This window comes from Crocodylus siamensis, chromosome 1, assembly GCF_052110815.1.
Source record: "Crocodylus siamensis isolate JL-2025a chromosome 1, ASM5211081v1, whole genome shotgun sequence".
Taxonomy (NCBI): domain Eukaryota; kingdom Metazoa; phylum Chordata; order Crocodylia; family Crocodylidae; genus Crocodylus; species Crocodylus siamensis.
The window spans coordinates 279,845,501-279,871,082 of NC_143395.1; the positions used below are offsets into that span (position 1 = coordinate 279,845,501).

At 41.8% G+C, this 25,582-nt stretch overlaps 1 protein-coding gene across 1 annotated transcript in view; it reads right to left on the reverse strand.

The window, feature by feature from the left end:
• FRMPD4 (FERM and PDZ domain containing 4) overlaps positions 1-24,295 on the reverse strand; it is a 487,363-nt gene extending 463,068 nt beyond the window's left edge. The window contains exon 1 of the mRNA XM_090063719.1: positions 24,047-24,295. Coding sequence (XP_089919845.1) covers positions 24,047-24,087 — 41 coding nt within the window. The 5' untranslated portion in view covers positions 24,088-24,295. The remainder of the gene's footprint in view (positions 1-24,046) is intronic.
• Between the last annotated feature and the right edge of the window lie 1,287 nt (positions 24,296-25,582).

Sequence of the window (25,582 nt, forward strand, 5' to 3'; positions counted from 1 at the left end):
CATAGTTGGCACATTCATCACAGCCAGTATCTTAGCAAAAGTGCTCTCTGATCTTAAATACGATTTAGCAGCTGTATTAAATAAATTACATTTGAATGAGCTGAAGTAAACTTAGATCCCACTTTAAAAGACTGTTCTTAATCCTCACATTGGAATCAGAAGGAGACTTGCTCATGAATCAAGAGCAGAGTAAATAAAACTAATAATGCAAGGGGGATGTAACAGCACACCTGCAACTGACCAAGTCTAAATCCTGAGCCAGGAAGCCTCAACTGTGGTAAGACTCATTTATTTAGTCTCAGTTCACACAGAGAGTGCCAAGTACCCCCCAACCCTGTTTTTTATTACATTAGTCATTCCAATTTAGACATTGTGTTCTTTTCCTTCTGGCCAGCACTAAGCTTGTTTCTTCTCACACATCTGGGCTTCTGAAAGAGAACAAGCTATTCTGACTTAACATGCATGACCGCCACGACTGCACATCGTTATTCATATCAGTTTCACACCTTCCAAAATATAGTCTGTTAAGCTGTGCTCCCTCTACTGGTTAAGCAAGAACATAGCATGTTACAGTGCCAATGTTACAGGTTAGCTTATTTTATAATATTCTACATTAAGATGAAGAAAAAGGATAAAAATAAACATTTTTAATGCACAGACTACAGCATTAGAACATCTTATGAAGATAAATCAAGGGCTGAGCCTTATGTAGTATCTCTCTAAGTATCTTTCCCTAGCAAAAGGCAGAAGATAGGGCAAATTGGGACCTTGACGATACAAAGTATGAAGATGTAAGTGCTGCTTCTTCCTCCTTACCTGTGTAATGAAAGCACTGTAATAAATAAATTAGTATTTGAATTGTTTACATTCAGAAAAATTATGGAGGAGTGTCTGAAATCCATCTGCCTGACTTTAAGCTAATATGACTACCCACCTCAATACTTTCTATAAGAATTCATTTTTAGCATGTCTTTGGTATAAATGGGCATTCAGTATTTTATTTTTCAACAGTGGCTTACACAATCAAATTTCAACAGTCCTACAAGTCCTCAGCAGGAAAAGAAATATTCTGTTTTTCCCAAAAATATAGCCAGTGTTCACATAAATAGTATTTTAAGTTTCAGTGTTGCACACAAGAGGCTAATACTCCAATTATTAAGTATCAATCACAAATAATAAGTTTATTTTTGTATGCCTGATAACTTTAGCTTTATTTCACAAGCATTAAATATGCCAATTTTTACAAATACCTTACCTCTTCTATAGACTAAAAAAGCAATACAGTAAAAATTATTTCATTTTTGCATTAATCTGTTTACCATTAAATATGTCTAACTTTCATGGTTATAATATAAGGTGTCAATAAGTCTTAAATGCATTTTTGTATTAGTAGTAAGAAACTAGATTATTTATCTGTAGTATGGCATCCAAAATCTAGAGGGGGGAGAGAAAACGAATGATACAATATCTTGCTATTCAGTTACAATGTTATGCTGCACTGGAGATCTATTTTCAGAAAGCCATGTTTTCTGGTAGCGGAGCATTTTTAAGTCATTTTGGTAAAAGCTGTCAAATATTTTGACAGCTACATTTTTAAAGTCTTGCCAAATTTGGAATTAGGAACATTTTGTCTGGCTTTGTTTTACAGTAAAATGAAAATCGTTAACTGGCCATCTTCTGAGGAAAAAAACATATCTTTGGGGATGCTGGCTGCCTCTGACTGGCACTGGAAATGTAAAGTAGTCTATAAAGAAAATACCCCTGCAAACTTTCCTTGAATGGGCAAAGGATTTTTTTTAATATCGCATATGATATAAAATTCCTTGCAGCCCACAACATACCAAACAAATTTGAATTACAAGAAGAAAAATCTTACGGAAATCTAACTAAAAATTTTATAAAAAATGAAGCAATATGCAAATATGCAACCTGACAGCACCAGCCTCAGATTCTCAAGACGCTGAGGCATTTGTTCACTTCACACAAATAAGAGCATATTTTACACTTCAATATTAATCTTAACCACTCCAAAAACTTTGTAAATTATAATTTTTATTAAATAAAAGAAAAAAACATTATGCCATGCAGGATCCAGAAAATGTAATTAAAAATACTTCCCCAAACAAAGCATAACAGCTGTGTGATTTAGAAGCTCTTTGCATTGAGTAATCATGTAATGAAAAATAAATATCAAGGAATAAAATAATTAACAAAAATACGTATCTGCAAGACTTTTCATTACAACCCATCTCTCTCTCTTTCACACACTATAACCAATCTGTTGAAGTCCTATAATATGAGTGCCATCGGCAGCCTGTGAGTGTGGCAGGTGACAGATCAGAGAAGGGACAGGCAGCATAGCAGCAGATGGGACAGGAAGCAGAAGGCAGAGCAGGAGATCAGCAGGGATCCTGGTTTTCTTGGATTAAAAAAAAAATCCCCAATTTTCGAGTTAAAAAAGTAACCCCAAATCCACATTTTTCCATGATCAAAATGAAACACCACCATATATATATTTATGTAGTACTGGCGTTTCATTTGAATCATGGAAAGATGTGGATTTTGGGTTACTTTTTTTAACCCAAAAACTGGGGATTTTTTTTCGGAGAAAAACCAGGATCGCTGGAGATCAGGCAGAGGCACAGGGCAGGAAGTAGAAACCATGAAATGAAATTGGGCAGGGAGCACAGACTAGGGAACAGAAAACAGAGCAGCAAATTGGGCAGAGGAAAGGAATCAGAGTGGCAATTTTAGAGTGTGAGCCTAGTTTGTGGCCTCCATTGCTGCAATAGATGGAATAATCTTTCCAGAGAAAGTTTCTATCCATTTCCCATCAGTTAATGGTTAGCTTGTGTCCCAAAGCATAACCTTTACATTTTTTTTTTTACTGAGTATTAAAATAATGACTATTCTTATTTGACTTTCACCAAGAAGCAAGTCTTAATAATATCACATAGCAACAAGCTCCAAAGATTAGATAAAGTAAAAAGGCAGAGAAGGAAGCAGTTTAAGTACATTGTATTTCAATGTTGTTGAATTTCTTACATTCTGTATGATAAGAAAGGTAAGAGTTCTTTTACTCCTCTTGGCGGACGAAGTTCTTTGGGTAAATGTGATATCTTTATTAGACCAACTAAAGAGTGAAAAAATGTTCTTTACAAGCTGTCAGATACAAAACTTTCTGAGTCTGCTGTTGCTTTATGTTCTACTGGATGGAATAGAGGCCAATATGTAAAATGCAGGTCTATGAAAATGCAAATGTATGGCAGCAAGAACCAGAAGACCATGGGAGGCCCTCTCTTATTCCTCTTCTTCCTGAAATGATCAGTCCCAAACTTTCAAAGTTGCATCCTAATGAACCATTTCCCCGACTCTTTAATTATTTGTGCGGTCCCTTCCGTTTCATGTATTTCTCCTATTAAACAGAATAACCACAACTGACCTGTGGTTTCAGGCGAAAGTGTACCCCTTACGTAACATAATGACAATACAATATTTTTAGGGTGTGGGGCTTATCCCATGACTTACACAACACAATATTGCAAGGAAATGTCAGGGGGGGCAGTTATTCTGTACGTTCCTTTCAGTTATCTGTTCACAATGATACCCAAGTCTGTCCTCAGGTGGTTATAGTTAATTTATAACATAGCAATATGTATGAGTAGTAGAAATTACTCCTTCCAAATTACTGGCAGATATACACTAAATGTTCCAGACAAAGTGTTCCTCAAGCTTTTCTGGCCTTTGAGGATGGCATGATTAAAGAAAGGGCTATTGATAATGTTTATGCAGTTCCCATCCAATGGAACAGATTCTTGGCTGCTTTCAGAAACAAGCTGAGCAAGCTGCAGGTGATCAGCTTTTCTGTCACCACTGAGTGTCACTGCAATCAATCAGAATCACTATATGATGCATGGGACAGTGAAGCAATTTTGTTTAAATACCAAAGATATAAACAAAACAGAAAAAAATATCAATGTGTTTTCAAACACTTGTGTGGGAACTCTGTTTAAACATTAGTAGATATTCAGAATAATGAATAAGGGAAAAAGCCATTTGTAATGTACAGCATGATTTTCAAAGGTGTCTAATGATTAAACATAATTGTTAGTGATTGATATGAGACTATAAATAGGTCCAATTGTCAAACGAGAGTTGTGCAGCCATTTCTAGAGGGAGAAAGGTAATCAAGCTTCTTTATTAGGTCTCAAAGCACAGCATCCAAAAATTGAAACACTCAAAATTCCTAGCTACATTTAAAAACTGTGTCCCAGGTATCAGAAATCAGACTCTTGTCCAGTAAAACTGGCCAAGTCCAAAAATGAAGTCTGTTATTTATAGCTACAGAAATGAATTTTCCATCAAGTGATGGGGTACTGGTATAGTTGTGTGACCATCTGTTTCATAATTCCTAAAGTTTGCCAACTGAACAAGTCTTCAATGGTCAATGTGTACCAAACTGTATGGTATACCCTCCAAAGAAAGTTATTTATTATGTTTATTTCTATTGTAAAAGAGCCATTGTTTTTGACACAGTAGGTATGAATTATGAAGATCTTACTCAAGAGAAAAAAAGCACAATAATCACCCTTCAGAGATGACATGCTCCATTTATTCAGTGAAGATTAATTTATTTTAAAGGGTGTGTGATTGTATGTGTATATATTTAATCAAGTTGTCTTTGTCAATGCAGCTTATTCAGCAAATGATTCAAATCAGTTGTCAGAGTCTGAGCTTGTCAGCTTGGAAAGTAGATCATGTCATCTGCACATGTAATGCAAATTTTATATTCCCAACTGAGAAAACTGCCAGCCCTGGAACTGTCATTCCACCAGCACTGGAGAGCAGACCTAATCCATGTGACTGAGTTCTTCTGTTCAGCCTACCTATGAGTAGGTGTTTGAAGCTTGCATTAAGCTGTTGACTAATGTCTACTTATTATCTGTGTCAAAGGCATCTTGCTAATCCTGCTTTGGCAATAGAGAGGTGGTTGTAGCTGACTACGCAAAGGGCTCTATTCTCCAAGTAAAATGACGAAAACAGTTAAGTGTTAGAAAAAAGCTTTGCTGGGATTTACATAGTTAATAAAGAACTCAAAATAAGGGGATGGTTTTGTCCATATAAAGTGTATGCAGAGTTTGCTTGCAACAGAAGGAGAAAGCTACATGTTCATAAAATCATTTTCTATTAAATTTGGATCATCTCAGTTCACAAAAAGACAAGGGAGACAAATCAGAATAAATCTCTTCAAGGTTCTGACATAAGCAGCAGCTATTTTACTTATTTGCAATTTCATTTAAGGTCATCAGAATGCACAATACTTACTCTGCATTTTCATAACTTCCTTCATTCAAGGATCTCAAAACACTGTCTAACCAATAACAATTAAACATTATTATGCCCCACAAATAAGGTGGGGAGGGGTTCTGTGAAGTTGGGGGTTTTTTTAGTTTTGGATTTATTTATTTTTTGGTGATATGTTTTATTGGACCAACCAAGTATCTGGGAACAAGATGCTTCTTCTAGTCATTTCCTGGACCATGCTGGCTACAGCACTCCATGCCTAGTAATGCAGCAGAACCAATGACAAACTCAAGTTCCTATCCCACACTCACACCCACTCCCTTCCTGAGATAAAAACCACTGCAAATAGAAAAAAAAAGAGAACCAAATGTCTGATCTTTTTTCATAAACTGCAAAGCAAAACTAATATTAATTTACATACTAGTAGACAACCCATCCCATGAAATATGTCTTGTTGTGTATAAAGAGCCTGTCTTCCTTTCTAGGATGTTGAGAGTGGAGGCTGCCCATCTCCCAGGCTATGCAGGCTGGTTAAACCAAAACAAAATCAAAATCGATCACCAGTACTGCCAAGCAATCTTAACTCACAAATTGTCCCAGTTACACAGCCTTATGGAAACGGGATTTGGCACAATCGAGCTGCTTGACTGAAGAAACTAATAAAAGGGCTGTTGGTTGTAGCCGTGTTGGTCTAAGGACATAGGGAGGCAAAGTTATTTGGGTCAATGTGATATATTTTATCAGACCAACTAAAATAGTTGGAAAAAAGTTCTTAGCAAGCTTTTGGGCACAAACACCCTTCATCAGACACGCAGAGATAATAAAGTACCAACACTAATAAAGAGCAGATAAAGGGAGCAGAATGGAAGAAAATGTAAAGTAGCAATGTATACAGGGGAAAAAAAATAAGAGGAAAAGAAAATAATATATATTTACATTGGGGTGAAAAGAATATCCGGGAGAAGAATGTTCGGTAATTACTGATATAATTTGGTAAATGTACGCAGATTTGGACTACATGCAATACAAATATACCAGGATCAAGTCTGAAGCTAATACACAGCCAGTGAAGGCAGGTACTGGGTCTTTATTAAAATACTAATGGTTATGTCAATAAGACATTTCAATAAGTGACTTAACTAGCACTGTTTTATCTGGACACGTGTAAGAAACATTTCAACACTCCTTGCAAACAATAGTTCACTTTCTGGGAACTAATGTAATGTGAGAACCAGGATGGCCTCAGACATTAATGTCTGTTGAATTTAAAGCAAACAAAAAGAAAGCATTTCCCACAATATATAGTCAACTTCTTCAGTTTGCCACTATTAGAGGTCATGAGGTAAAACTCAAGTGTTACCAGCCAAGAAGTTTACCATTAATAACTATGTTTGTGCTTATCTGTCTTCAGGTAAGTGTGGTAAAGTCTCTTGCTTCAAGACATAAACTGTCTGAAAGAGGGGTGAAGAAATTTTCTTCTCCTTTTCCCTTCTACAACGTTATACTACTAAGCCTATACATTTTCTCTGAAGTAATGACTCCAGCAGAGGCAGGAAACCCAAACCTAATGAAAGAGTGCTTTGATCTAATATAGTAAGCACTTTGCTCCTGAATTTTTAGTATCTACAATTCTTAACTGTATTTCCATACCTGCAAATCTCCATGCCAATGTTGCCTCAACAAAGCTATTTTAGCATGGCTTTGTTATCAAAATTCTATATATATTAATGCCTACATGGACTACAAAGTTACCAGAAAGATGTGGTACACTTTAATCATTGCTTTGAGAAAGTGGTTTGTCTTTAACAACCAAATGTATGTCATACTTAGCATCAGTTATAAGTAGAGTATTGATATCAGACTCTGACCTTTTAAGTCTTTGTGCCAAGCACTTAGTAAGAGGCAAAATGCATTTGCTCCCAGTGAGTTGTGTCCCACAATTACTGCTTATAGAGTTGTCTTCTCCAAGGCTGTACACAGGAAATTTTACAATTCGATAAGCATCTAGCCACTTAGTACATTTTTCACTTCATACTTAATTGTATCACCTGACAAATCTTTGCATGTTTATACAACTAGATAAGAAAAACCAGAAAAAGAAAATCATTTCGCAAACCAATTCAAGGACCAGCCTATTTAAAATCTTTCCCCAGTATCTGCAGAATCTGCTGATTGAAAAATATAAGCAAATAACAAATCAAAAAAACCTAAGAAACCCACCAACTTTTCTACTGTGCATCATCTGACAACGTAGAACAGAGTTCAGCAATTCACAGCCCACAGGCTGGAGCTGCCCACAAAGAGATTGCACCTGGCCCATGACAGCCAAAACAGAGGCACCCCTGGGCTAGGGACAGACATTGTACATAAACTTGTTTAAGTGATCAGACACTGGTTTAAACCTGTAATAGAACAGATGATTAGTGCATGTAAACCAGTTTGAAAATGGCTGAAACTAGTTTGAGATAAATCTGGTTAAATGTAGTATCAGACTTAACTGATTTGGCTCAAAACAGTTTATGCAATGTCTGTCCCAGACCCCTTGCGGGTTTAAAATAAACCACACACTCCCAGCATCCCAGCATGCTCTCTGGGCTGGACAGGGGTCTCTGCTCTACAGCAGGATTAGCCCCTCCCCTCTGCTCCCTGGCTGGAGATCTAGCAGAGACTTGCAGGCACAGCAGGGTTTGCCAGACTTCCCCGTGCCCACCCCACCCCACCACTGGCTGATTAATCAGAGATCCCTTCCTCCTCTCTCCCACAGCACAGACTGTAGCCAGCATGTGATATGCTAGCTAATGCTGTGTAAGGCAGATAGGACAGTGTCCGCTTAGGGCTTTTTAGAAGTAATCAGCAGTTCAGATGGTAACATCCCTGCATTCCTTCCTCTGCAAAAGGCAGACAAGGTTCTTTGGGTAAATCTGGTATCTTTTATTAGACCAACTAAATAGTTGGAAAAAAAAATTCTTAGCAAGCTTTTGGGTTTAAAAACCCTTCATCAGGTTGAGGAAGTATCTGCAGTTGATGTGTGGTCTTCCTGGATGGAATAGTAAAGAAGCCAGAGGTTGGCATGCATTTTCTCTTGGAAAAGGTTGTTTAAGAAGAGCTTGTAATGAAAGAGGCCTTGTTTTCTGATGGGATGTTAAATGCTGATAACAGAACTGATAAATGCTCGGTTATCAAGGAAGGGATGCCTTGCTAATCATAGAGTCCTGCTGGGGCCTAGCCCTGCTCTCCTCAGCTCAGCCCTTTGCAATGGAAGGGAGGGCTGCTCTAGCGCCCCCTGGCTTCTAGCCTGAGCCACTACAGGCATGTGCCTATATTTCTGGGATGTCTGTCTGGTTACAAAACTGATTTAGTCTAGCCAGGTTAGACTAACCTGCAAAGACTGAATCAATTCAGACTCAGGCTTTTTGAATGTCTGTTCCTTGCCCCAGTCTCCTGCATCAGTCTCACACCCTCTCCTCCCATGCGAGACATTACTGCTACTGGGGGGGAAGTATCTGGATGGCCAGCAAACAGGGGAGTTAATGCAGCCACCCTTACTGCAGCCCCAGCCTTTCTCATCACCACATGCTGACTGCCACTGGTGACAATCAAGGCTAGGAGGGAGAAGAAAAGTCTGCAACCAGAGAAGTAGCAGCCCAATTTTTGGTAAAGGGTTACTGAACTCTGCATATTTCCCATGCACTACAGAAAATAGGTAGAATACAAGCAGTGCCTAGAAAACCATGAGTCTATATTCTTGGTAGGATTTAAAATATATATATTTGTTTGGTTTAGTGATAAGAGAGCCACATTTTTCAAGCACAGATTTAAAAAATCTTGTTAATTAATGCAACCATAAAACAACCATTTCCAGCTTGGAAACCATCATGTAAGAAAACAAGCCATTAATAGTATCCAATTATTTTCTGTAGTTTCAGAAGCTTATAAACATGACAAGTATAACCACTCTATAATAATATCCAAAAAAATTGGCCTTTTGCAGTTCAGAAATTGATAGCATTGAAAGAAACCCATTATCTCATTTAAAAGGCTTCCTGAACTTGGAGGTCATATTCATGACAAAGTACATAGCCATAAGTTTATTGTTATGAACAAATGCATGCTCTTTAGGTTAATGACAGTCAGAACATTTGGTTCATAGTATTAAACTAAAAATAATGGGATTCTAGGTTTGATCTTTCTCCCCACCATTGAAAACTTCATATTGTATAAGAAATATACTATAATCCTTTGATCACATTCTCAATCCTCCTGTTCCCTAGGCCCTTACAGAAGTGTGAGAAGAGGAGATCCTTTTTTATACTCCCAGATTTTATACTAAGCAGAAAATAAATTTTCCCAGAGACTATGGAAGTGGAGCAACAGTGGGAGGGAATACTAGATACACCAGCACATGCAAGACATGAAAAACATATTTATTGCCACAGATTTCTAGACATGTAGCAGAAAAAGGAAGAGTTCTGGGGAAAATCTAGAAACAAAAGGATATGACTTAGAACAAAAACAACAAATTATGCTGATTCTGAACATTACCTTTTTTAAGTAGAGATTGCACAGATTACAGCAGCTTCTGACCAGTTTATTCAACAGCTTTGCAAGCCAGAAACTCACCTAGATACTAATCTAGTTAACAATCCAAGCTAATCTTTTCAGAAAATCAGTTATTCCTAAACAATTACTTCAGTTTGTCCAATACAAATCAACTCATGTTGAATGTCACTTTTGCTAACTTGCCTTTCCCAACTTCAGCTTGTTAGACTTACCCTCCTTAAAGCGTGCCAATGCTAGGGAAAAAGGTGCACTTTAAACATAATAGACAAAAGCAACAGCCATCTTATGGAAAGTCCTAAACAGCAGAACAAGTCAAAGAATGGATTTCTCTAGCAAGGAAAAACTGTACATAATAATAATAAATTCCCTAGAAAAAGATGACAGAAAATTTTTTTACACATATTTTGGAAAAACAAGTGAGGAAAGCAGACACTTTGTAAAAGATTTTTAGCATCAACCCAATTTTGTGCCCCCCTGCAAAAAAAGTGTCAATGGAAAATGTTAACCTATCCTACTTGAAAGGGTGAATCTTGGCTCAACCCAAGGGTTTTCCATTGACTTTAGCTAGTCATCTCTCACAACCAGCTACATCAAGCTACAACTTGATAGCTTCCTACCCTAGGACTTTACATAACACAATGCAGACTGCAACATACATGTTCTTGGCCTAGACAGGTCCAAAAGAGCATGCTGTCAACTGAATTGTCAGGTTTGGGGGTTTTTTGTTTGTTTGTTTTTGGTAGGGTCATGATGATGCTCCAACCTCTTATAAATTTCAGTCCTGGTGGGAAGAAATCCCCCAGCTGTCTGTCTGTGCCACTTCCCCACCTCCTAGGGAAAAGAGTCAGTCACAGATATTGTAGGAGGCATGGCAGAGTTCTCTTTAGGAAACAACAGAAAGAGCTCAGCAGTTCTGCTTTTGCTTCTCCTCTCCAATTAAAAACAAGATGGGGATTTTTTTTTCCACATAGACAGACATGTGCACATGCGCCTAAAGAATAAAAAAAAGTCCTGAGTACCTCCCTGATGGCACCATCATTATCTACCTGAGCACTTTTTTGAGACAGTTCTATCCACAGATTTGTTCTTGGCTCTTGCACATTCATTGCATGCTCTTTTTACACAAAGTTGAAGAACATCTTGTAAGAAGAGTTCACAATAGACCCTTACTCATTCTTTGCATAAGACCATCACAAGCATTCTCACCAGGTTCATTCCAGAGCTAACAAGTCTCATTTGAAAGATAAAGGATGTTACTCATGTGCTAAGTTGCTCATGGGAAAGAGCTTCAGACCTATCTCTCTCCTATACCACACATATACATGGTATGACTGACTGATATTGAACCAGCTTGCACCATACATGGACAAATACCTAGTTCTGAACAGGGTAGCTTTTACCCTGGAAAAAATCAACAGTGAGCCACATGCTCAATCTAACTCAGCTGAGGATGGTTTTGAAAGAGGCCAAATCCCCAGACCTGTGTTTGTCGACCTAACAGCTGCCTACAATACTGTTAACCACCAATGACTTCTCCACAAGACCCTGGGAATGCCAAAAGCTCTATACCTTATAGAGCTGATACAAACCCTGCTCAAAAACAGACTTTTTTGTCAAACTGGATGGGAAGCAAAGCAGATGGAGGCAATAAATTAATGGCCTCTCCCAAGGAAGCATACTCACACCACTGTTATGTAACATTTATACAAATGACCTACCGATAGATTTGAAAACAGGATTTTCATCTCTGCAGACAACCTGTTTATAACAGCCCAAAACACTGGCTTTGATCACATTGAAAAATCCCTAACTGAGGCACTAGTTGGCCCAAACTCATGCTACATTGAAAACGAATTATGTGACAACTGAACAAAAACACAATTATGTGCCTTCCATCTGAAAAACCATGAGACAGACCAACTCTAACTCAACATTACATGGTCTGGGGACCCCACTATCCCACTGTCCAAATCCAGTTTACCTTGAAGTCACCCTCAGTTACACCCTCTCATATAAAGAATACATCAGGAAGCCAAAGGAAAGGTGATCAATTGTGAAAACATTTTATATAAGCTCACCAACTCAAGATGGGGAGCTAGCCTCTCAACCATCATAACCACTCCTCTGCTGAGTATGCGTGCCCTGTATGGGAGAGTTCTGTACATGCTAAGTGCCTTGACCCCATCCTGAATCACAGCTGCTGATGCATCACAGGATTTCTGAAACCTACCAGCCAAAACACTGTGTACCTGCTGGATGGCATCACTCTGCCTGACATCAGAAGAGCAGTGGCCAGCGGAATAGAATTATCAAGACAAACTGAAGATGTGAGAGAGACACATACCTGCTGTACAACTATGCATAGCACACAAACATCTGAAATAACTCAGGAGCTTCCTTACCAGCACCCAACCCCCAGATTCCACACCCAGGGAGAAGAAACTACAGATGTGGAATGAGAGAATGAAAAAAATACCTGACAGTGAAAAAAATGGACATCCAGCAACTGAGTTTTTACCACTAGGGTCTTAGGACCCTTGGCAAAGGTATCAAGGACTCAAGAGCCTATGCACCTAAGTTGGACGCTCCAAGGAACTAATGAAGAAGTGAATTGAACCAATCGTATAGCCCACCCATGACTGTGGCACAAAGCCTCAGTCTATGCAACACCTGCTGTAATGCCCACAACTTGAAGGCACATGTACAACGTGCAAAAGCATGTGTAACAAAAATACAAAATGGTCAAATATAGTGTACAGACATGAGAAGATGGGCTAAGAATAGACAGTCAAAAGGCCCAAAGCTAAATCAATTCAATATTCACAGGTTAGTCTAAGCTGTGTAAATTGAACCAATAAGTGAAATTCTAATTCCTGAAATCAAAAGTGAATGCTAGTGGCCCGGGCCAGGAGCAGACAGCTTGGGCCAAAGCTAGCCCACCCAACCTGCAAGGTGGGGGGGAGGGTCGTGCGGGAAGTGCAAAGCATACCAGGATGCTGGAGGACTGTGAGATAACTTGGAACCTGGAAGGGATCTGGGACAGAATTTCAATAAACCAATTTAACCTAAGTCAGTTAAATCTGATACTGCCTCCATTCAGATTTATCTTAAACTGGTCTCAGCTCTTTTGAAAGCAGTTTACTTCTGTTGCATTACAGATCTGAACCAGTTTCCAAATCACTTATACCAGTCTGTGTGTCATTTCTGTCCCTAACCTCAATGTCTTAAAATGCCTTCCACTATTCCAGCCTGTTTAACAAGAATCTATGGGAAAAGGAAAGTAATGCACAGAAGTCAGTTACCATTAGGCTCCAAACAAAAAATTAGATGGCTCTGCTTAGAGCAAGTTGAAGTCAATGAAGTCATTTAAAAACAGGGGAAATGAGAATAGAATTTAGTTTAGTGACTTTATTAGATATGGACCATTTTCATAATGGTCATTCTGATCTCCAGAGTGTGATTTCACTCAAATATGGAATATAACATAACAAATGGAAATAAATGGATGTCAATTTTTTTAACATATGCCTACTTTCATCTACATTACTGGGTACAATTGCTCACACTTCTGTCAGAGCTGACTGCCATAGAACAATGGCTATATTGCCTTCTACAAATGCCATAACTGCCAAGTTCAAACTAATGCAATTACAGATGAAAAACCAGACAATATAAAACAGTGAAATTACAAAATCCATAAACAAGGTCAGCAAAGCCTTCTAGCTTTATTGTGTAACTTGTTAGTATGCAAATGTAAAAGATTTACACACCTTCTATGCAATGAAAAGCTAAATTGCTCAAAAAATGGACACAAGATATTGATCTATACTGGAAGAGAATACACTATCACAGGGGTGGGCAAAATATGGCCTGTGGGAGGCTACTGTATCCGGCCCACGGGGCCCCTAAAAAAATGTAGAAAATTAATATTTCTCTGCCCGTGGTTCCTTCCTGTAAAAAATGACAGGAACCAAGGGCAGTAGGACCCAGGGGAAACCCAGCAAGCTCCAACAAGTGGAGCCTGCCCAGCCCCGCCCCCCAGCCAGAAGCCCAAGCTATGGTTTCTGGGCTGGGAGCATGTGGCTGCCCCAGCACAGGAAGCTCAGGTAAATGGGGGGGGGGGGCGGACTCCGAGCAAGGAAGGAGCACGGAGGGGGAGGAAGCGGCCCTTCCCCGCCCATGTCTGGTGCCCCACACTGCAGCTGATCGCAGCCTGCGTGGGGCTGCCTGTGCCCACTCTGGACAGCTCTATGTGGGCTGCCAGCACCTGCAGCCTGGGGCACCAGGTGTGGGGTGGGGGAGGGGCCGCTTCCCCCCCACATTCAGCTTTTCCCTGGCCTCCTTCCCTGCATGGAGAAAAGCAGCCCCTTGCCTGCCCCATGCCCGCCGCCCCATGCTGCAGGTGCTTGCAGCCCACGCGGGGCTGTCCTGTCCGGAGAAAGCACAAGCAGCCCCAGGCAGGCTGCAAGCGGTTGCAGCATGGGGTGCTGGGCATGGGGCAGGGAGGGCCTGCTTTCTCCCCGCCCACACACTCAGCAGAACCTTGTAACCCTAGGCTGGCAGTGGGGTGGGTTACAAGCTTGTGCTGAGCGCAGGGACTCGATGATCTTCCAAGGTCCCTTCCAGCCCTAATGTCTATGAAAAGTGGCCCCTTACCTGCCCCATGGCCAGCGCCCCGCGCTGCAGCCGCTCGCAGCCTGCTTAGGGCTGCCTGTGCCTGCTCTGGACAGTCCCGCATGGGCTGCGAGTGCCTGCAACGTGAGGCGCCAGCCATGGGGCAGGCGAGGGGCCACTTTTCCCCATGCTCAGCACCAGTTTCTTCCCTGCTAGCAAGCAGGGGGTTGCAGCTGTGTGCTGGCCCCTGCCTGTACCACAGGGGTGTGGGGCCAGTGGAGCACAGGGCCCACACTGGTGTCCCAGCACCAGTGCCGGTGGGGCCCAGACCAGGGTGGCAGGAGCACAGAGTCCCAGCTGGCAGGTGCTCTATGGAGTTGAGCCAGCTCCCCCCTCCCTGCTGGTGCAGCCCAGCTTGGCTCCACAGACCCCTGCCAGCCTGCGCCCTGCTCTGGGCCCCATCGGTGTTGGTCCTGGGACATTAGTCCCAAGACATTGGGATGTGGGTCCCAAGATGGTGATCGGGGGGGGGCACCTGTCAAGGGGTGGGGTTACCCATGCAGCCCTCAACAGCCTGCCAAAACTGGGTAAGCGGCCCTCCGCCCAAAATAATTGCCCGCCCCTTCGCACTATCAGATGTTTCTCAACTTCAGGAGATGGTTTAATGTAAAGGAAATAGAATTTCAGCTGGTATGAATAAACAACATCAAAAAATAAGGTGCAGAAATAACTATTTTCCAATTACTGGCAAGTCACACTCTCTTGGCCAGCACTTGATTTTTTTTCCCATGAAAAATTATTATTATAGTTTTACACACTGTATTTGGTATTAATTTTCTATATCTTGAGCTTCCCTGAAAAAGAAAAATGCCTTAATATATTCAAAAAAAGTCCCTTGAGTCTTATTCACAGAAATTTCACATCTTTTTATGCAGAACTAAAAAATAATTCCTCAAAGAGACGTGAGAGGCCTAAAAAGAATTCATTGCCAACACCTGATTTTAACATCTAGTCAAACACACTGCAGGTACCATCCCACCTTTCCTTCTTCTGTATTCTTATGAAAACCTCATCTTGTCCACTTCCTGCTCTAATTCTGAAAAATATCATCCTGTTCTTCTGAACACCATGTGCTATATATCCAAAACTCATTGTTGCTTCTATATACTCTAAAGAATTGGTGATCCCTTTTTATAACTTTGCTACCAAACATGAAAATGGAATGACTTGCACTCAGGTTGTCAATGACAATATTTTATAATAAAAGAACTTCATACCTGAAAGAATGAACCATATCTTTCTTAGTCCAGTTTTCAACTCAGTTATGGAAACACCTAGATCCTCAACCATTGATTGCCTTTGCAGTCAATGGAATAATGATATTTTCCAAGAAGATAGAAGCTTTATAAATCCTTTGCTTAACAGACAGAGCTTCTCTTATTTTTACTCCAACCCATTTCTCTTTTAAGTCACTAGATACAGAAGAACAATTAAATATAGTCTGGACTCTTGTGTCTCTCACATCAAGTTGCTCTCTGCTAGGTTCACTACAGCTCTTTACATATTTTTAGTTTTCAGCACCCTTTATCTCCAATACTTTTGTCACACTCTAGATTATAACAAACTTCCATGATTATCTCTGTATGCAATTAACAATTTATAAAAGAGGACTGCATTTTATCTTTCCAATTACAGAAAAGCAGAGATTTCTACTTTAAGAATAGGCCCTGCCTGACTCAGAAAAGCATTTCAGGATATACCTAAATCCATTTCTATACACAAAAACACTTAAGCATATGAAGCATGTCCTACTAATTTAAGTGGGACTTAAGCATGCAATTTCCTAATTTGCAAGAGACTTGAACTTGGATTTTACTTAGTTTCTTAAGTCCATGGAATAATTAGTCTACATTAACCTTCTCTTACTCTTAATTTGATGCAACCTGTAACATTTTGTATGCAACAGAAAACTCTGTAACAAAAATTCCCCAGTCATAAACTCTAAAAATAAGTGACAGCTCCCAAATCACTGAGAGTTGTTTCAGAATATGCTTCTTTGTAGTTATTCACAACTATCAAATTTCCCACACTTACAAACTGATATTTTTAAGACAGATCCCTTCTACAACAAGAATCAAGCAGGAATTTCTTACCAAAATGGGACTATATCACAAACTGCCAAAATAGAAGATAAGTCCCCAATCCTGCAAGCTCATCCACATAAGCAGACTCACTTTAACTAAACTACTTTTGCTGGACAGCGTCTCCACCATCAGGGCCTAAGACTTTATTCTTCCATTTTTGCCCATTTGATTTTATGCACATGTTTGTAACAGTAACACATCAAGATGAACTTGGAAGATGAAGCAAGGAAGTTGTTAGCTTATATATTACTTGAACTCTCATTTCATATCAATCAAAATTGTGATAAATTGTGATAAACTCCCCCGCCTATTTGAAAAAATTGTCTAAGTCAGAAAAGCAACCGCAGTCCCTCACATCCCCTGCAGATCAAAGAACGTTGAGTGTACATTCATTATTTCAGGCTGAGGCAACAAATAAAACAACAAAAATAGAGGACAAAAATTGCATGTGAAGAGAGACAGAAATCCTCACCAGAACATCACAGTTTGCCTAAGAGTGGGAGCCCCAACCTGCCTCTGCTCCCACAAAGAGTCAGGGGCTGATTGTGGCTCTCAACCTTGGTGATTCATCAGAGCCCTCAATGTTGATGGTCTCCCCAAAGCAGGTACAGTAGGAACCATCCATAAGTGATTATACATTTTTGTGGAATAACTTTATGGCTTATTCCTTGTTTTATCACACCATTAGTTGCATTAATGTGAGACCCAGTAACTACTTAATATGTGATTAGCCGCTTAAGCACATCATAAGTGTAGCGTGATCCTGCATAGGTGGTATTTGATCTGAAGACAGAATATTCAGATTTCAGAATTAGTTTGGATCCTTTAATAATTGCTAGTAAGTATCATAAACGACTATCATCAAGTTGTGAGATTTTAGACAAGATTTTGTTTGACTAATTTTACTTTTCTCAGTCCTCAGCAAAAACAGTAAGGTTTGAATCCTAACTCACTTGCAGATCTTCTAAAACTGAATCTCTAAGAAAACAGTATTAGGGCAATTTTCAATTAATATTATTTGCTGGAAAATTATATCTTGATTCATTGATCCACAAGTTTATGACAGCCTATAATACCAGAAAAGCATTTAACAGCTTTTATCAGTCAAGAGATTTATTATTACTTACAACAGTAATAATAGCATTGTCACTATAAGCACGTCTATGTGATACAAGACATAGATTGTAAAATATAGTTATACCATATAATAGGTAATAAAACATAAGATAAAACTTCTATATTCATACATAGAGCCAAATCTTTAATTAAACAAAATGCCGTGTCCTCTCAGAAAGAAAGGAAAGATGAATTCATAGTCATTTGAATGATCAATCAGTGTAATAAAATACTTTCCAGATTTAAATTACCCCCCTTGAGCATAAGGATAATCATATCCTTTATTACTGACACATTCTTTAGTAAACATAAGAGACAACTCATATGCTAGGAAATAGTCTCTGCAAAAGCACTTAAAATAAAAACAGTGTGGAAAATATGCAGTTCCTATAATTATATTTTATTGACTTAAACAGATAAAATCATCTTTATGTTTCAGCGAAGGTTGTGAGTCTACACTGAAAGCAAAACACATCTAGGAAAGTCATGAAAAACTATATAAACACTGACATGAACTCAAGAGAAGGCAGAACTAAGCATCCAAAATTCTTCAGCCATTGCTTAAATGAGTGAACCCACTAAGTATTCCAAGAAGGACCTTAATTGTCAGCCCTGCACCTGTACAGCTTAAAAAACTACATCTGACCCTTGGGATGTGCCTCTTATGGCCCCCGTGCCATTTTAAACTTGGAAAAAGCATGTGCACTGTAATTTGCAGTTGTATGTCCTACAAGAAACAGCATACACATAGCTTCCTATCTCTGAGGCAGAGGAAGGACCTACAAAGGACTCCTTAAACCATTTAGGTAGGAGGTTTGAAGGAAACACCTGAGGGGAGAAAAAGCTAAGAGACAGTTCAGAACCATGAAGCTTGGAGCCAAACATTAAGACAAAGTCTGGGGAAAGAGAGCAAAATCCTCTTGGGTTGCTTTGTTTTTAATTTCTATTAATGAACAGGATCCTTGAGGGGGGAAAATGCAGCTGCTTGGAGTATGATTTTATCTTCTACAGCTTTTGATCAATCCATTAACTTATAAAAGTGAAAACCTTTTCAGAGCCAGCATTGTACACAGGGCCCAGTAGTTAGCAAGTGTCTAACTATCCAAAGGTAAGTATGAAAGACAAGGCTATTAAAGACCCAAGCAGCAATATCCATAAACAAAACCTTGGTAAGAAATGAGGCCCAAGTTAACTATAGCATCCACAGGGGGGAAAAAGGGTGAGTGGTAGAATTTATGACATGTCACCATCCCTGAAGGCTGCCTGCAGGCTCTTTTCTTTCAAGAGATCAGAAACTTTCTCTCCCCCTCTTCTCTGGCTCCTTCTCCTCGTCCCCCAGCCCAATTCAGACTTTCCTAATCAGGGCTATACTACTATACTCCCTTCCGCCACTACTCCAAGTGGCTGCTACAAAATTATGTCTCCCCTATCTTATCCCTATACTCCAACCTCCAGTTCATGATTCTCCCTCCCCTGTAATTAACTCCAAAACCAACCTGTGTTCATAATTTTCATATAGGAATATCTACAGAAAACCAAGTTGAATCTTGCTTCTGTCACTACTGCCCACAGGATATATAGTGTCAATAGTCTAGTTTCATTACTTTAACTTTGTTGCCATTTGGCAAAGTTATGGGCAGCAACAGTCATTGGAGTTATTTGTCAGCAACTCTGAATGATAACACTCCAGTGATTCACATCTAGGTCACATATGGAAGGTTACTGTGAAAATATAAATGTCTGTTTCCTATAAATCTGAGTTTTTGTATTAAAGCAGAAACAGATCTCCACACTCATCTAGGAAGCTTCCTATTTACCATTAATAAATAGATGTTCAAGAACTGGTCTGTATTTTCAGGAGTTCTTAACCTCGAGGTACTCCTCACTGAACTCCATAAGTTTTGTGGATTGAGTGGCACCCAATTTCAAAAACTGGTCTATATATTACAGTGCTTACCTCCTTGTAAGCCCAGCAAACAGAAAGGCCACAGCACTCTGGGTGAGAATCACAGACCTCCAGCAAAAACCGTCTCACCAGTCCATTACAAAGCAGGGGTGGACACTAGTTTCGGCTGGAGGGCCACTTAAGTTCTGGTGAGGCATTGAGGGCTGCAAGGGTAGTCTCGCCCCTTGACGGGTGCCCTGGTCACCATCATAAGACCAGAAGTCCCACCTCTCTGGCCAGTAAAAACAAACATATTGCCCCTTAGCTCTCACATACACACATCAGTCTCAGCCCTCACACACAAAAAACTTACCATATTGCCCATGTTTAGGGTCGTAATGCAACTATTCCTCTACTTACAAGTACCCTACAAGACAGGAAAATGTTTGTATCACCCCCTATCTATACATAACTATATCCCATGTACACTTTACTATACCATTCCAATTCACTTTCCCAATATCAGAAGGCCCCATTATCCATTTATAGTGACCACCATTTACCCAAACTTCATATAGTGCAGACATCAGAGCATGCCAGAGATCAGACAAGATCAGTGCATTACTTACAGCTTTTCTATCTACCAAAAAAAAAAAAATGCAATTGCAGAATAACTCTGTATGTGGACTCTTTGAGAAAGTGAGTGCATGAGCCTTATACCAGACTATGCCAAATAATATGAAAGTAACTTTCCAAACATGGGAGGGAAGGGAAAGAGAGAATAGTTCTGAAGAACACTGGCTTTCAATTGCGGTCACTCATTTCATACCTCTCTAAACAAAGCTTTTTATACCTTTGTAAACAAAACATTCACTGTTTTCATTAAACAAATACAATCCACAAAAAACAAGGAAATGTAAAATGAAGCCCCTAATTAGGCATACCCTTTGATTCTCCACCCACAGGCCATCACATAACTATGCCACAGCTATCATATACCGCGACATGAGTTCCACCCTCTTTCTCTTTCTGCACATATTCATTGACCAGATTCTTTCCTTCCTCTCATCCAAACACTGGTTGTTTCAGAAGTTGCTAATAATGTTTGCAGTTGCTAATACTCCAAGAGGGTAATTAAAAAAAAAAGCGTATGATGGAGTAGGACAGCACTCCACATGGATATGGAAAACACAGGTGGGGACAGAAACTCTGTCAAAAACTCAATAGTCATTAAAAAATAATCTCATGTAAAAATTCACATCAACTGACCACCTGTTTCTATAAAAACCTAGCTTTTATGTCCAATTCTAAACCTATCTTAGATTACAACTAACTATATAGTCCCTATACATATATACAAAAGACACAGATGGAGCCAATTAAATCCTAAATTCTTACTATAACTAGTAGAATTATATATTCTATTACTCAATATGATAATGTACATGCCTGAAGTTATGAAGTTGTATAACTGCTTGCAAAAGCAACAGCCATAGAGATAAGTTAGAAGGATTTATCTGCAACACAAATTCTTCAAATGCAGCTTATACAGTTCACAGAAAGACTGAAAGAGTAGTAACAAACCGTTTTTAAGCTACAGGAAATCAAAGAAACGTTTAGTCATGGCCAACATCTCAATAGCCTTGTGCAGGTGAGTTGTCTTTTAGGAAGGCTTTTTCAACCAATTCCCTCCTTCCCTTTGCTCAGTGAAAACCTTCCTTTGCTGCCAAATGAAAAACTGCAAATTTAAATTGAATTAGGGTCTGTGGAAAGTGTTAAGGTTAATAACCAAAAGATCAGAAATGAAAAAGTAGCTCCATATAAAACAGACTGCAATCCACAAAATGGACTGAGTCAGCTATGTGACCTTTAGTATCCTAATAAAAGCTGGACATGCATTTTGGAACCAATCACTCAGTTATAGAAAGAATTTTAGCTTGCTGGAAGAGATATGATGAGTAGCTGCATCTGTGCAGAGCAGATCATTTCTTTAAGAATGCTGTTAGCCAACTAAACATAGGAGATGGCAAAAAAAAGTCAGAAAGCAACCCGACTTCTAAACTCATAACATTAATTTAATGACCCTTCGCGTAGTTCCCTTAACCTCCCTACATTCTCTGCCCTACACTCGGTTCTAGCTCAAGTATGACAATTCCTAAACACAAGGGATTTTTCAGCTACAGTTTCTAAACAAACATGGGAAGCAAATAATTTGATACATCTTAAAACAAAGATCATGCCACATGACCTGCTCTTCAAAGGCTTATCTACACCAGCGCATTGTCCACCCTATTTCCCTGCCACTGCAGCTCTCCCAAAGGTAGCAATGCTGGGAATGAGAGCAGAGAAGACTTAGACTGCCGGTGTGCTTCATGGTTTAGGCATCATGACACCAAAATTTGTTCTGAACAGAATTAGGCAAACATGTGCTCAGGCCCATAGGGGCTGTTCTACAGCTGAAATCCTGACAGCAATGGGAGGAAGAGACTAAAGCAGATGCTGTTTTGGCCAGCGCACCTGTAGAATTTTTTTCAGCTGCCATCCTGGTAACATTTGTTTTGGGAGGGAAAAAAAAGCATCCTTCTGAAAAGCAATGTATCAAAATCCAAGATCGACAGTAGTTCTGTAGCAAACCTCTCCCCTTCCCCCCTACCACGTCATGCCTTTCCAGTCAGAAAGGCTCAAAAGCCAGCCATCTCTCTGCTGTACCACTAAAACATGGAAATGCAAAATGCCCCTAGCTACTGTAATGAAAGCTGAATCCTTTAGGAAGATTATCAACATGAAAAAAAAAAAAGCAGAAAAATCCAGCAGCTAAAGAACTTTTCTACTGCATCACTAAGAAGCTGATTTCCTGTCGTATTGGAAGATTTAAAAAATGGTATTGCTTCTTATTTTTAAACCTCTTCACTGAGGAAATTCAGCTGTTTTGGGGCCTTGTTACAGCTTACGCTGTATGCTGCACAAATGCTGACAAGTGATAGTGCTAGCTTGGAGTTTCGAGCAGTCACACCCTTAGCCTAGAAGCCTTCTTTGACTGCCCCTGACCTGGACAGCTGTAACTTGTCCCTAGTGGTGTGGTGAGCAGGGGCAGGACTGGGAGCTATAGCTATGAGTTCCCACCGGAGAGCTGGTGACCCAGGGCAAGCTTCTCTCCCTGCTCTACTGGGTGGGATGTGAGAGATCCTGGGATACTGGAGGGCTCCAACTTGGGCAGCACATCTGGGGGAAGTGGCCACACCTTAGTGGAACAGGGGCTAGGTGGCACAGATCAGACACAATCACAGAAGACAAGGGTTGGAAGGTCACCTAATCCAACCCCCTGCTCATAGCAGAACCATTCCCAGCTAGATCATCCCAGCCAAGGCTTTGTCTAGCCAGGTTCTAAAAAGGTCCAAGGATGGAGATCCCTGCCCTGGAGTGGCATAACTTTTTGCCACATAACGAATGCTTAAACCACTTCAAGGTGTTAATGTGCAGACAATCAGGGGCTAATCTGCCCACAGTTACCCGGTAACAAAGCCCCAAGAGCGTAGCCTGCAATGGGGCCTCCCCACCGTCCGCCAGCATTTTCCTTTCACACCTAAAGTCCAGCCTTCAGGTGCCATGAGGAAAGAGAGCAGTTCCTCTGGACAGCTGAAAGAGCCCAGCCCTGTGTGCCACCCTGAGACTCCCTTCACTCATGAAACCCCAGCACCTGAGGGCTGGAAGGGAGCTCAGGAGCCCACCTAGCCTGCTCTTCACACTCTCTTGCTTTTAAGCTGATATCCCAGCTCCCCTGGACCCCCAGCACACAGGGTGCCACCTGTGCTAGTGGGGAGCAGAGGGGATGGCCCTGCCTGGCACTGGGGCTGAAGGCTGGAAGGGACCTCAGGAGTCCACCTAGCCCTCTCCATGCTCCCTGCTCTCAATGCTCACTGACACACACGAGTGGCTGGTTTCCCAGCCCCGCCAGCATTGCCCCCTTCACTAGTGGGGAGCAAAGGGGCTGGCTCTGCCCTGCACTGGGGCTCTCCGCACTCCCTGACACTCAGAGGCAGCTGGCCCCAGCATCATCACCTGCACTAGTGGGGGGCAAAGGAGCTGGCCCTGCCCGGCACTGGGGCTGCTGGCTGGAAGGGACCTCCGACGCTCACCTAGCCCGCTCTCCACGCTCACTAGCACCAGAGGCGGCTGGTCCCCAGCACCGCCACCTCCTCTAGCGGGGAGCAAAGGGGCCGGCCCTGCCCCGCACGGGGGTGAGGGCTGGCAGGCACCTCGGGAGCGCGCCTGGCCGCTCTCCACACGCGCTGCCAGGCAGAGGCGGCTGGTTCCCAGCTCCCCGCACCCCAGCACCGCCAGCGGAGCCACCTGCGCTGCCCCAAGCGCCAAGCCCGAGCTGGGGGCCGCCCCCTCCAGCCCCCCGCCGCCGCCGGGAGCTTACCCAGGGAGCTTGGCGAGCCGCACAAAGCCGAACACGTCCATCCATGCAGCCGGCGAGCGGCCCCCGCTGCCTCCTCACTCCCGCCGCCGCGGCTGCTCCACAGCGGGGTGGGGAGAGGTGGCGCCCGCGGCGGCTGCTCCTCCTCCGGCAGCGGCGCGCGGGGCGCCCGGCATCGCCGCTCCTGCCCGGCCCGGCCCGGCCCGAGTGGCGGCGGCGGCGGCAGGTCCGCGGCCCCCGCCCCTGCCCCTGGCGCGGAGCGAGCCCGGGCAGCACCCGGCGCGGAGCCGGCCCGCCTGGCAGCGCCGCCGCAGCCCCCTCTGCCGGGGAAGGGCCCTCTGCTGCGGGAGCGCCTCGGGCTTGGCACCCGCCGCCCGCTGCCGCTGCCTCTGCCGCTGCCTGGCCTCTGCTGCCCGCCCGGGCCCCAGCGCCGCGGCCAGCCTCTTCTCCAGGCTGCAGCCGCCGCCGCGCGCCGGCCCGGGGAGTGCAACAGGCGGCGCCGGGGACCAGGGCAGCGCACAGCCGGGCGGGGGGGGTCTGTATATGTATCAGTCTATCTGTGTTGTGTGTGGGCATGTGGACGGGGAGAGATGGATGTGTGCACGGGGTATATAGGGATGGATGTGTGTACAGATGTGTATGGGGATGTGCCTATATGCATAGATGTGGAGGTGTGTACATATGCGTGTGGAGGTGTGTGTACATATGTGTGTGGAAGAATGTATGTGTGTGCAGATGGGTGTGGATGTGTGCGCACATATGTGTGTGTGTATATGTGCGTGCGTATGTATGGGTACATATGTGTGTGTGGATGTGTGTGCACATATGTGCGTGGCAGAATGTATATGTGTATGTGTGCAGATGGGTGTGGATGTGTGTGCACGTGTATATGTGTGTGTGGATGTGTGTGTACAGATGTGTGGACGAGTGTATGTGTATATGTGTGCAGATGGGTGTGGAGGAGTATTTATATGTGTGTGTGTGTGTGTGTATGGATGCTTATATATGTATATGTGTATATCTTATGTATTTATTAGATGTATACATGTATACGTGTCATCGTGGGCAATTCCTCACAGCTGAGGATCAGCACTCCCACAACTCAAGTGAAGGGTTGTAAATGAGCCAACTGAGGGCTAAAGGCCACCCTAGAGCTGCACACTGTGTGTATATGTGTGTGTGTGTGTATGTGTGAGAGAGTGAGTAGACAAACACCAGGAGACTCTCCCTATGCCTGAAGAAGGGTGTTTGTGCCCAAAAGCCTGTAAAAAACAAATTTTCCAACTCTTCAGTTGGTCTAATAAAAGATATCACATTTACCCAAATAACCTTGTTTGTATATGTACATGGATGTGTGTGTGCATATATGTATATATTTGTATGTATGCATATATATGTATATACATATACATACATACCTACATATATCAGGGGTATAAGTTGTAGCCATGCCAACCTAAGGACATAGGCAGACAAGGTTCTTGTCTTTCATAGATTTTTGATGTGCATTCATTCTGGTACACAATTGTTTCATTTCTC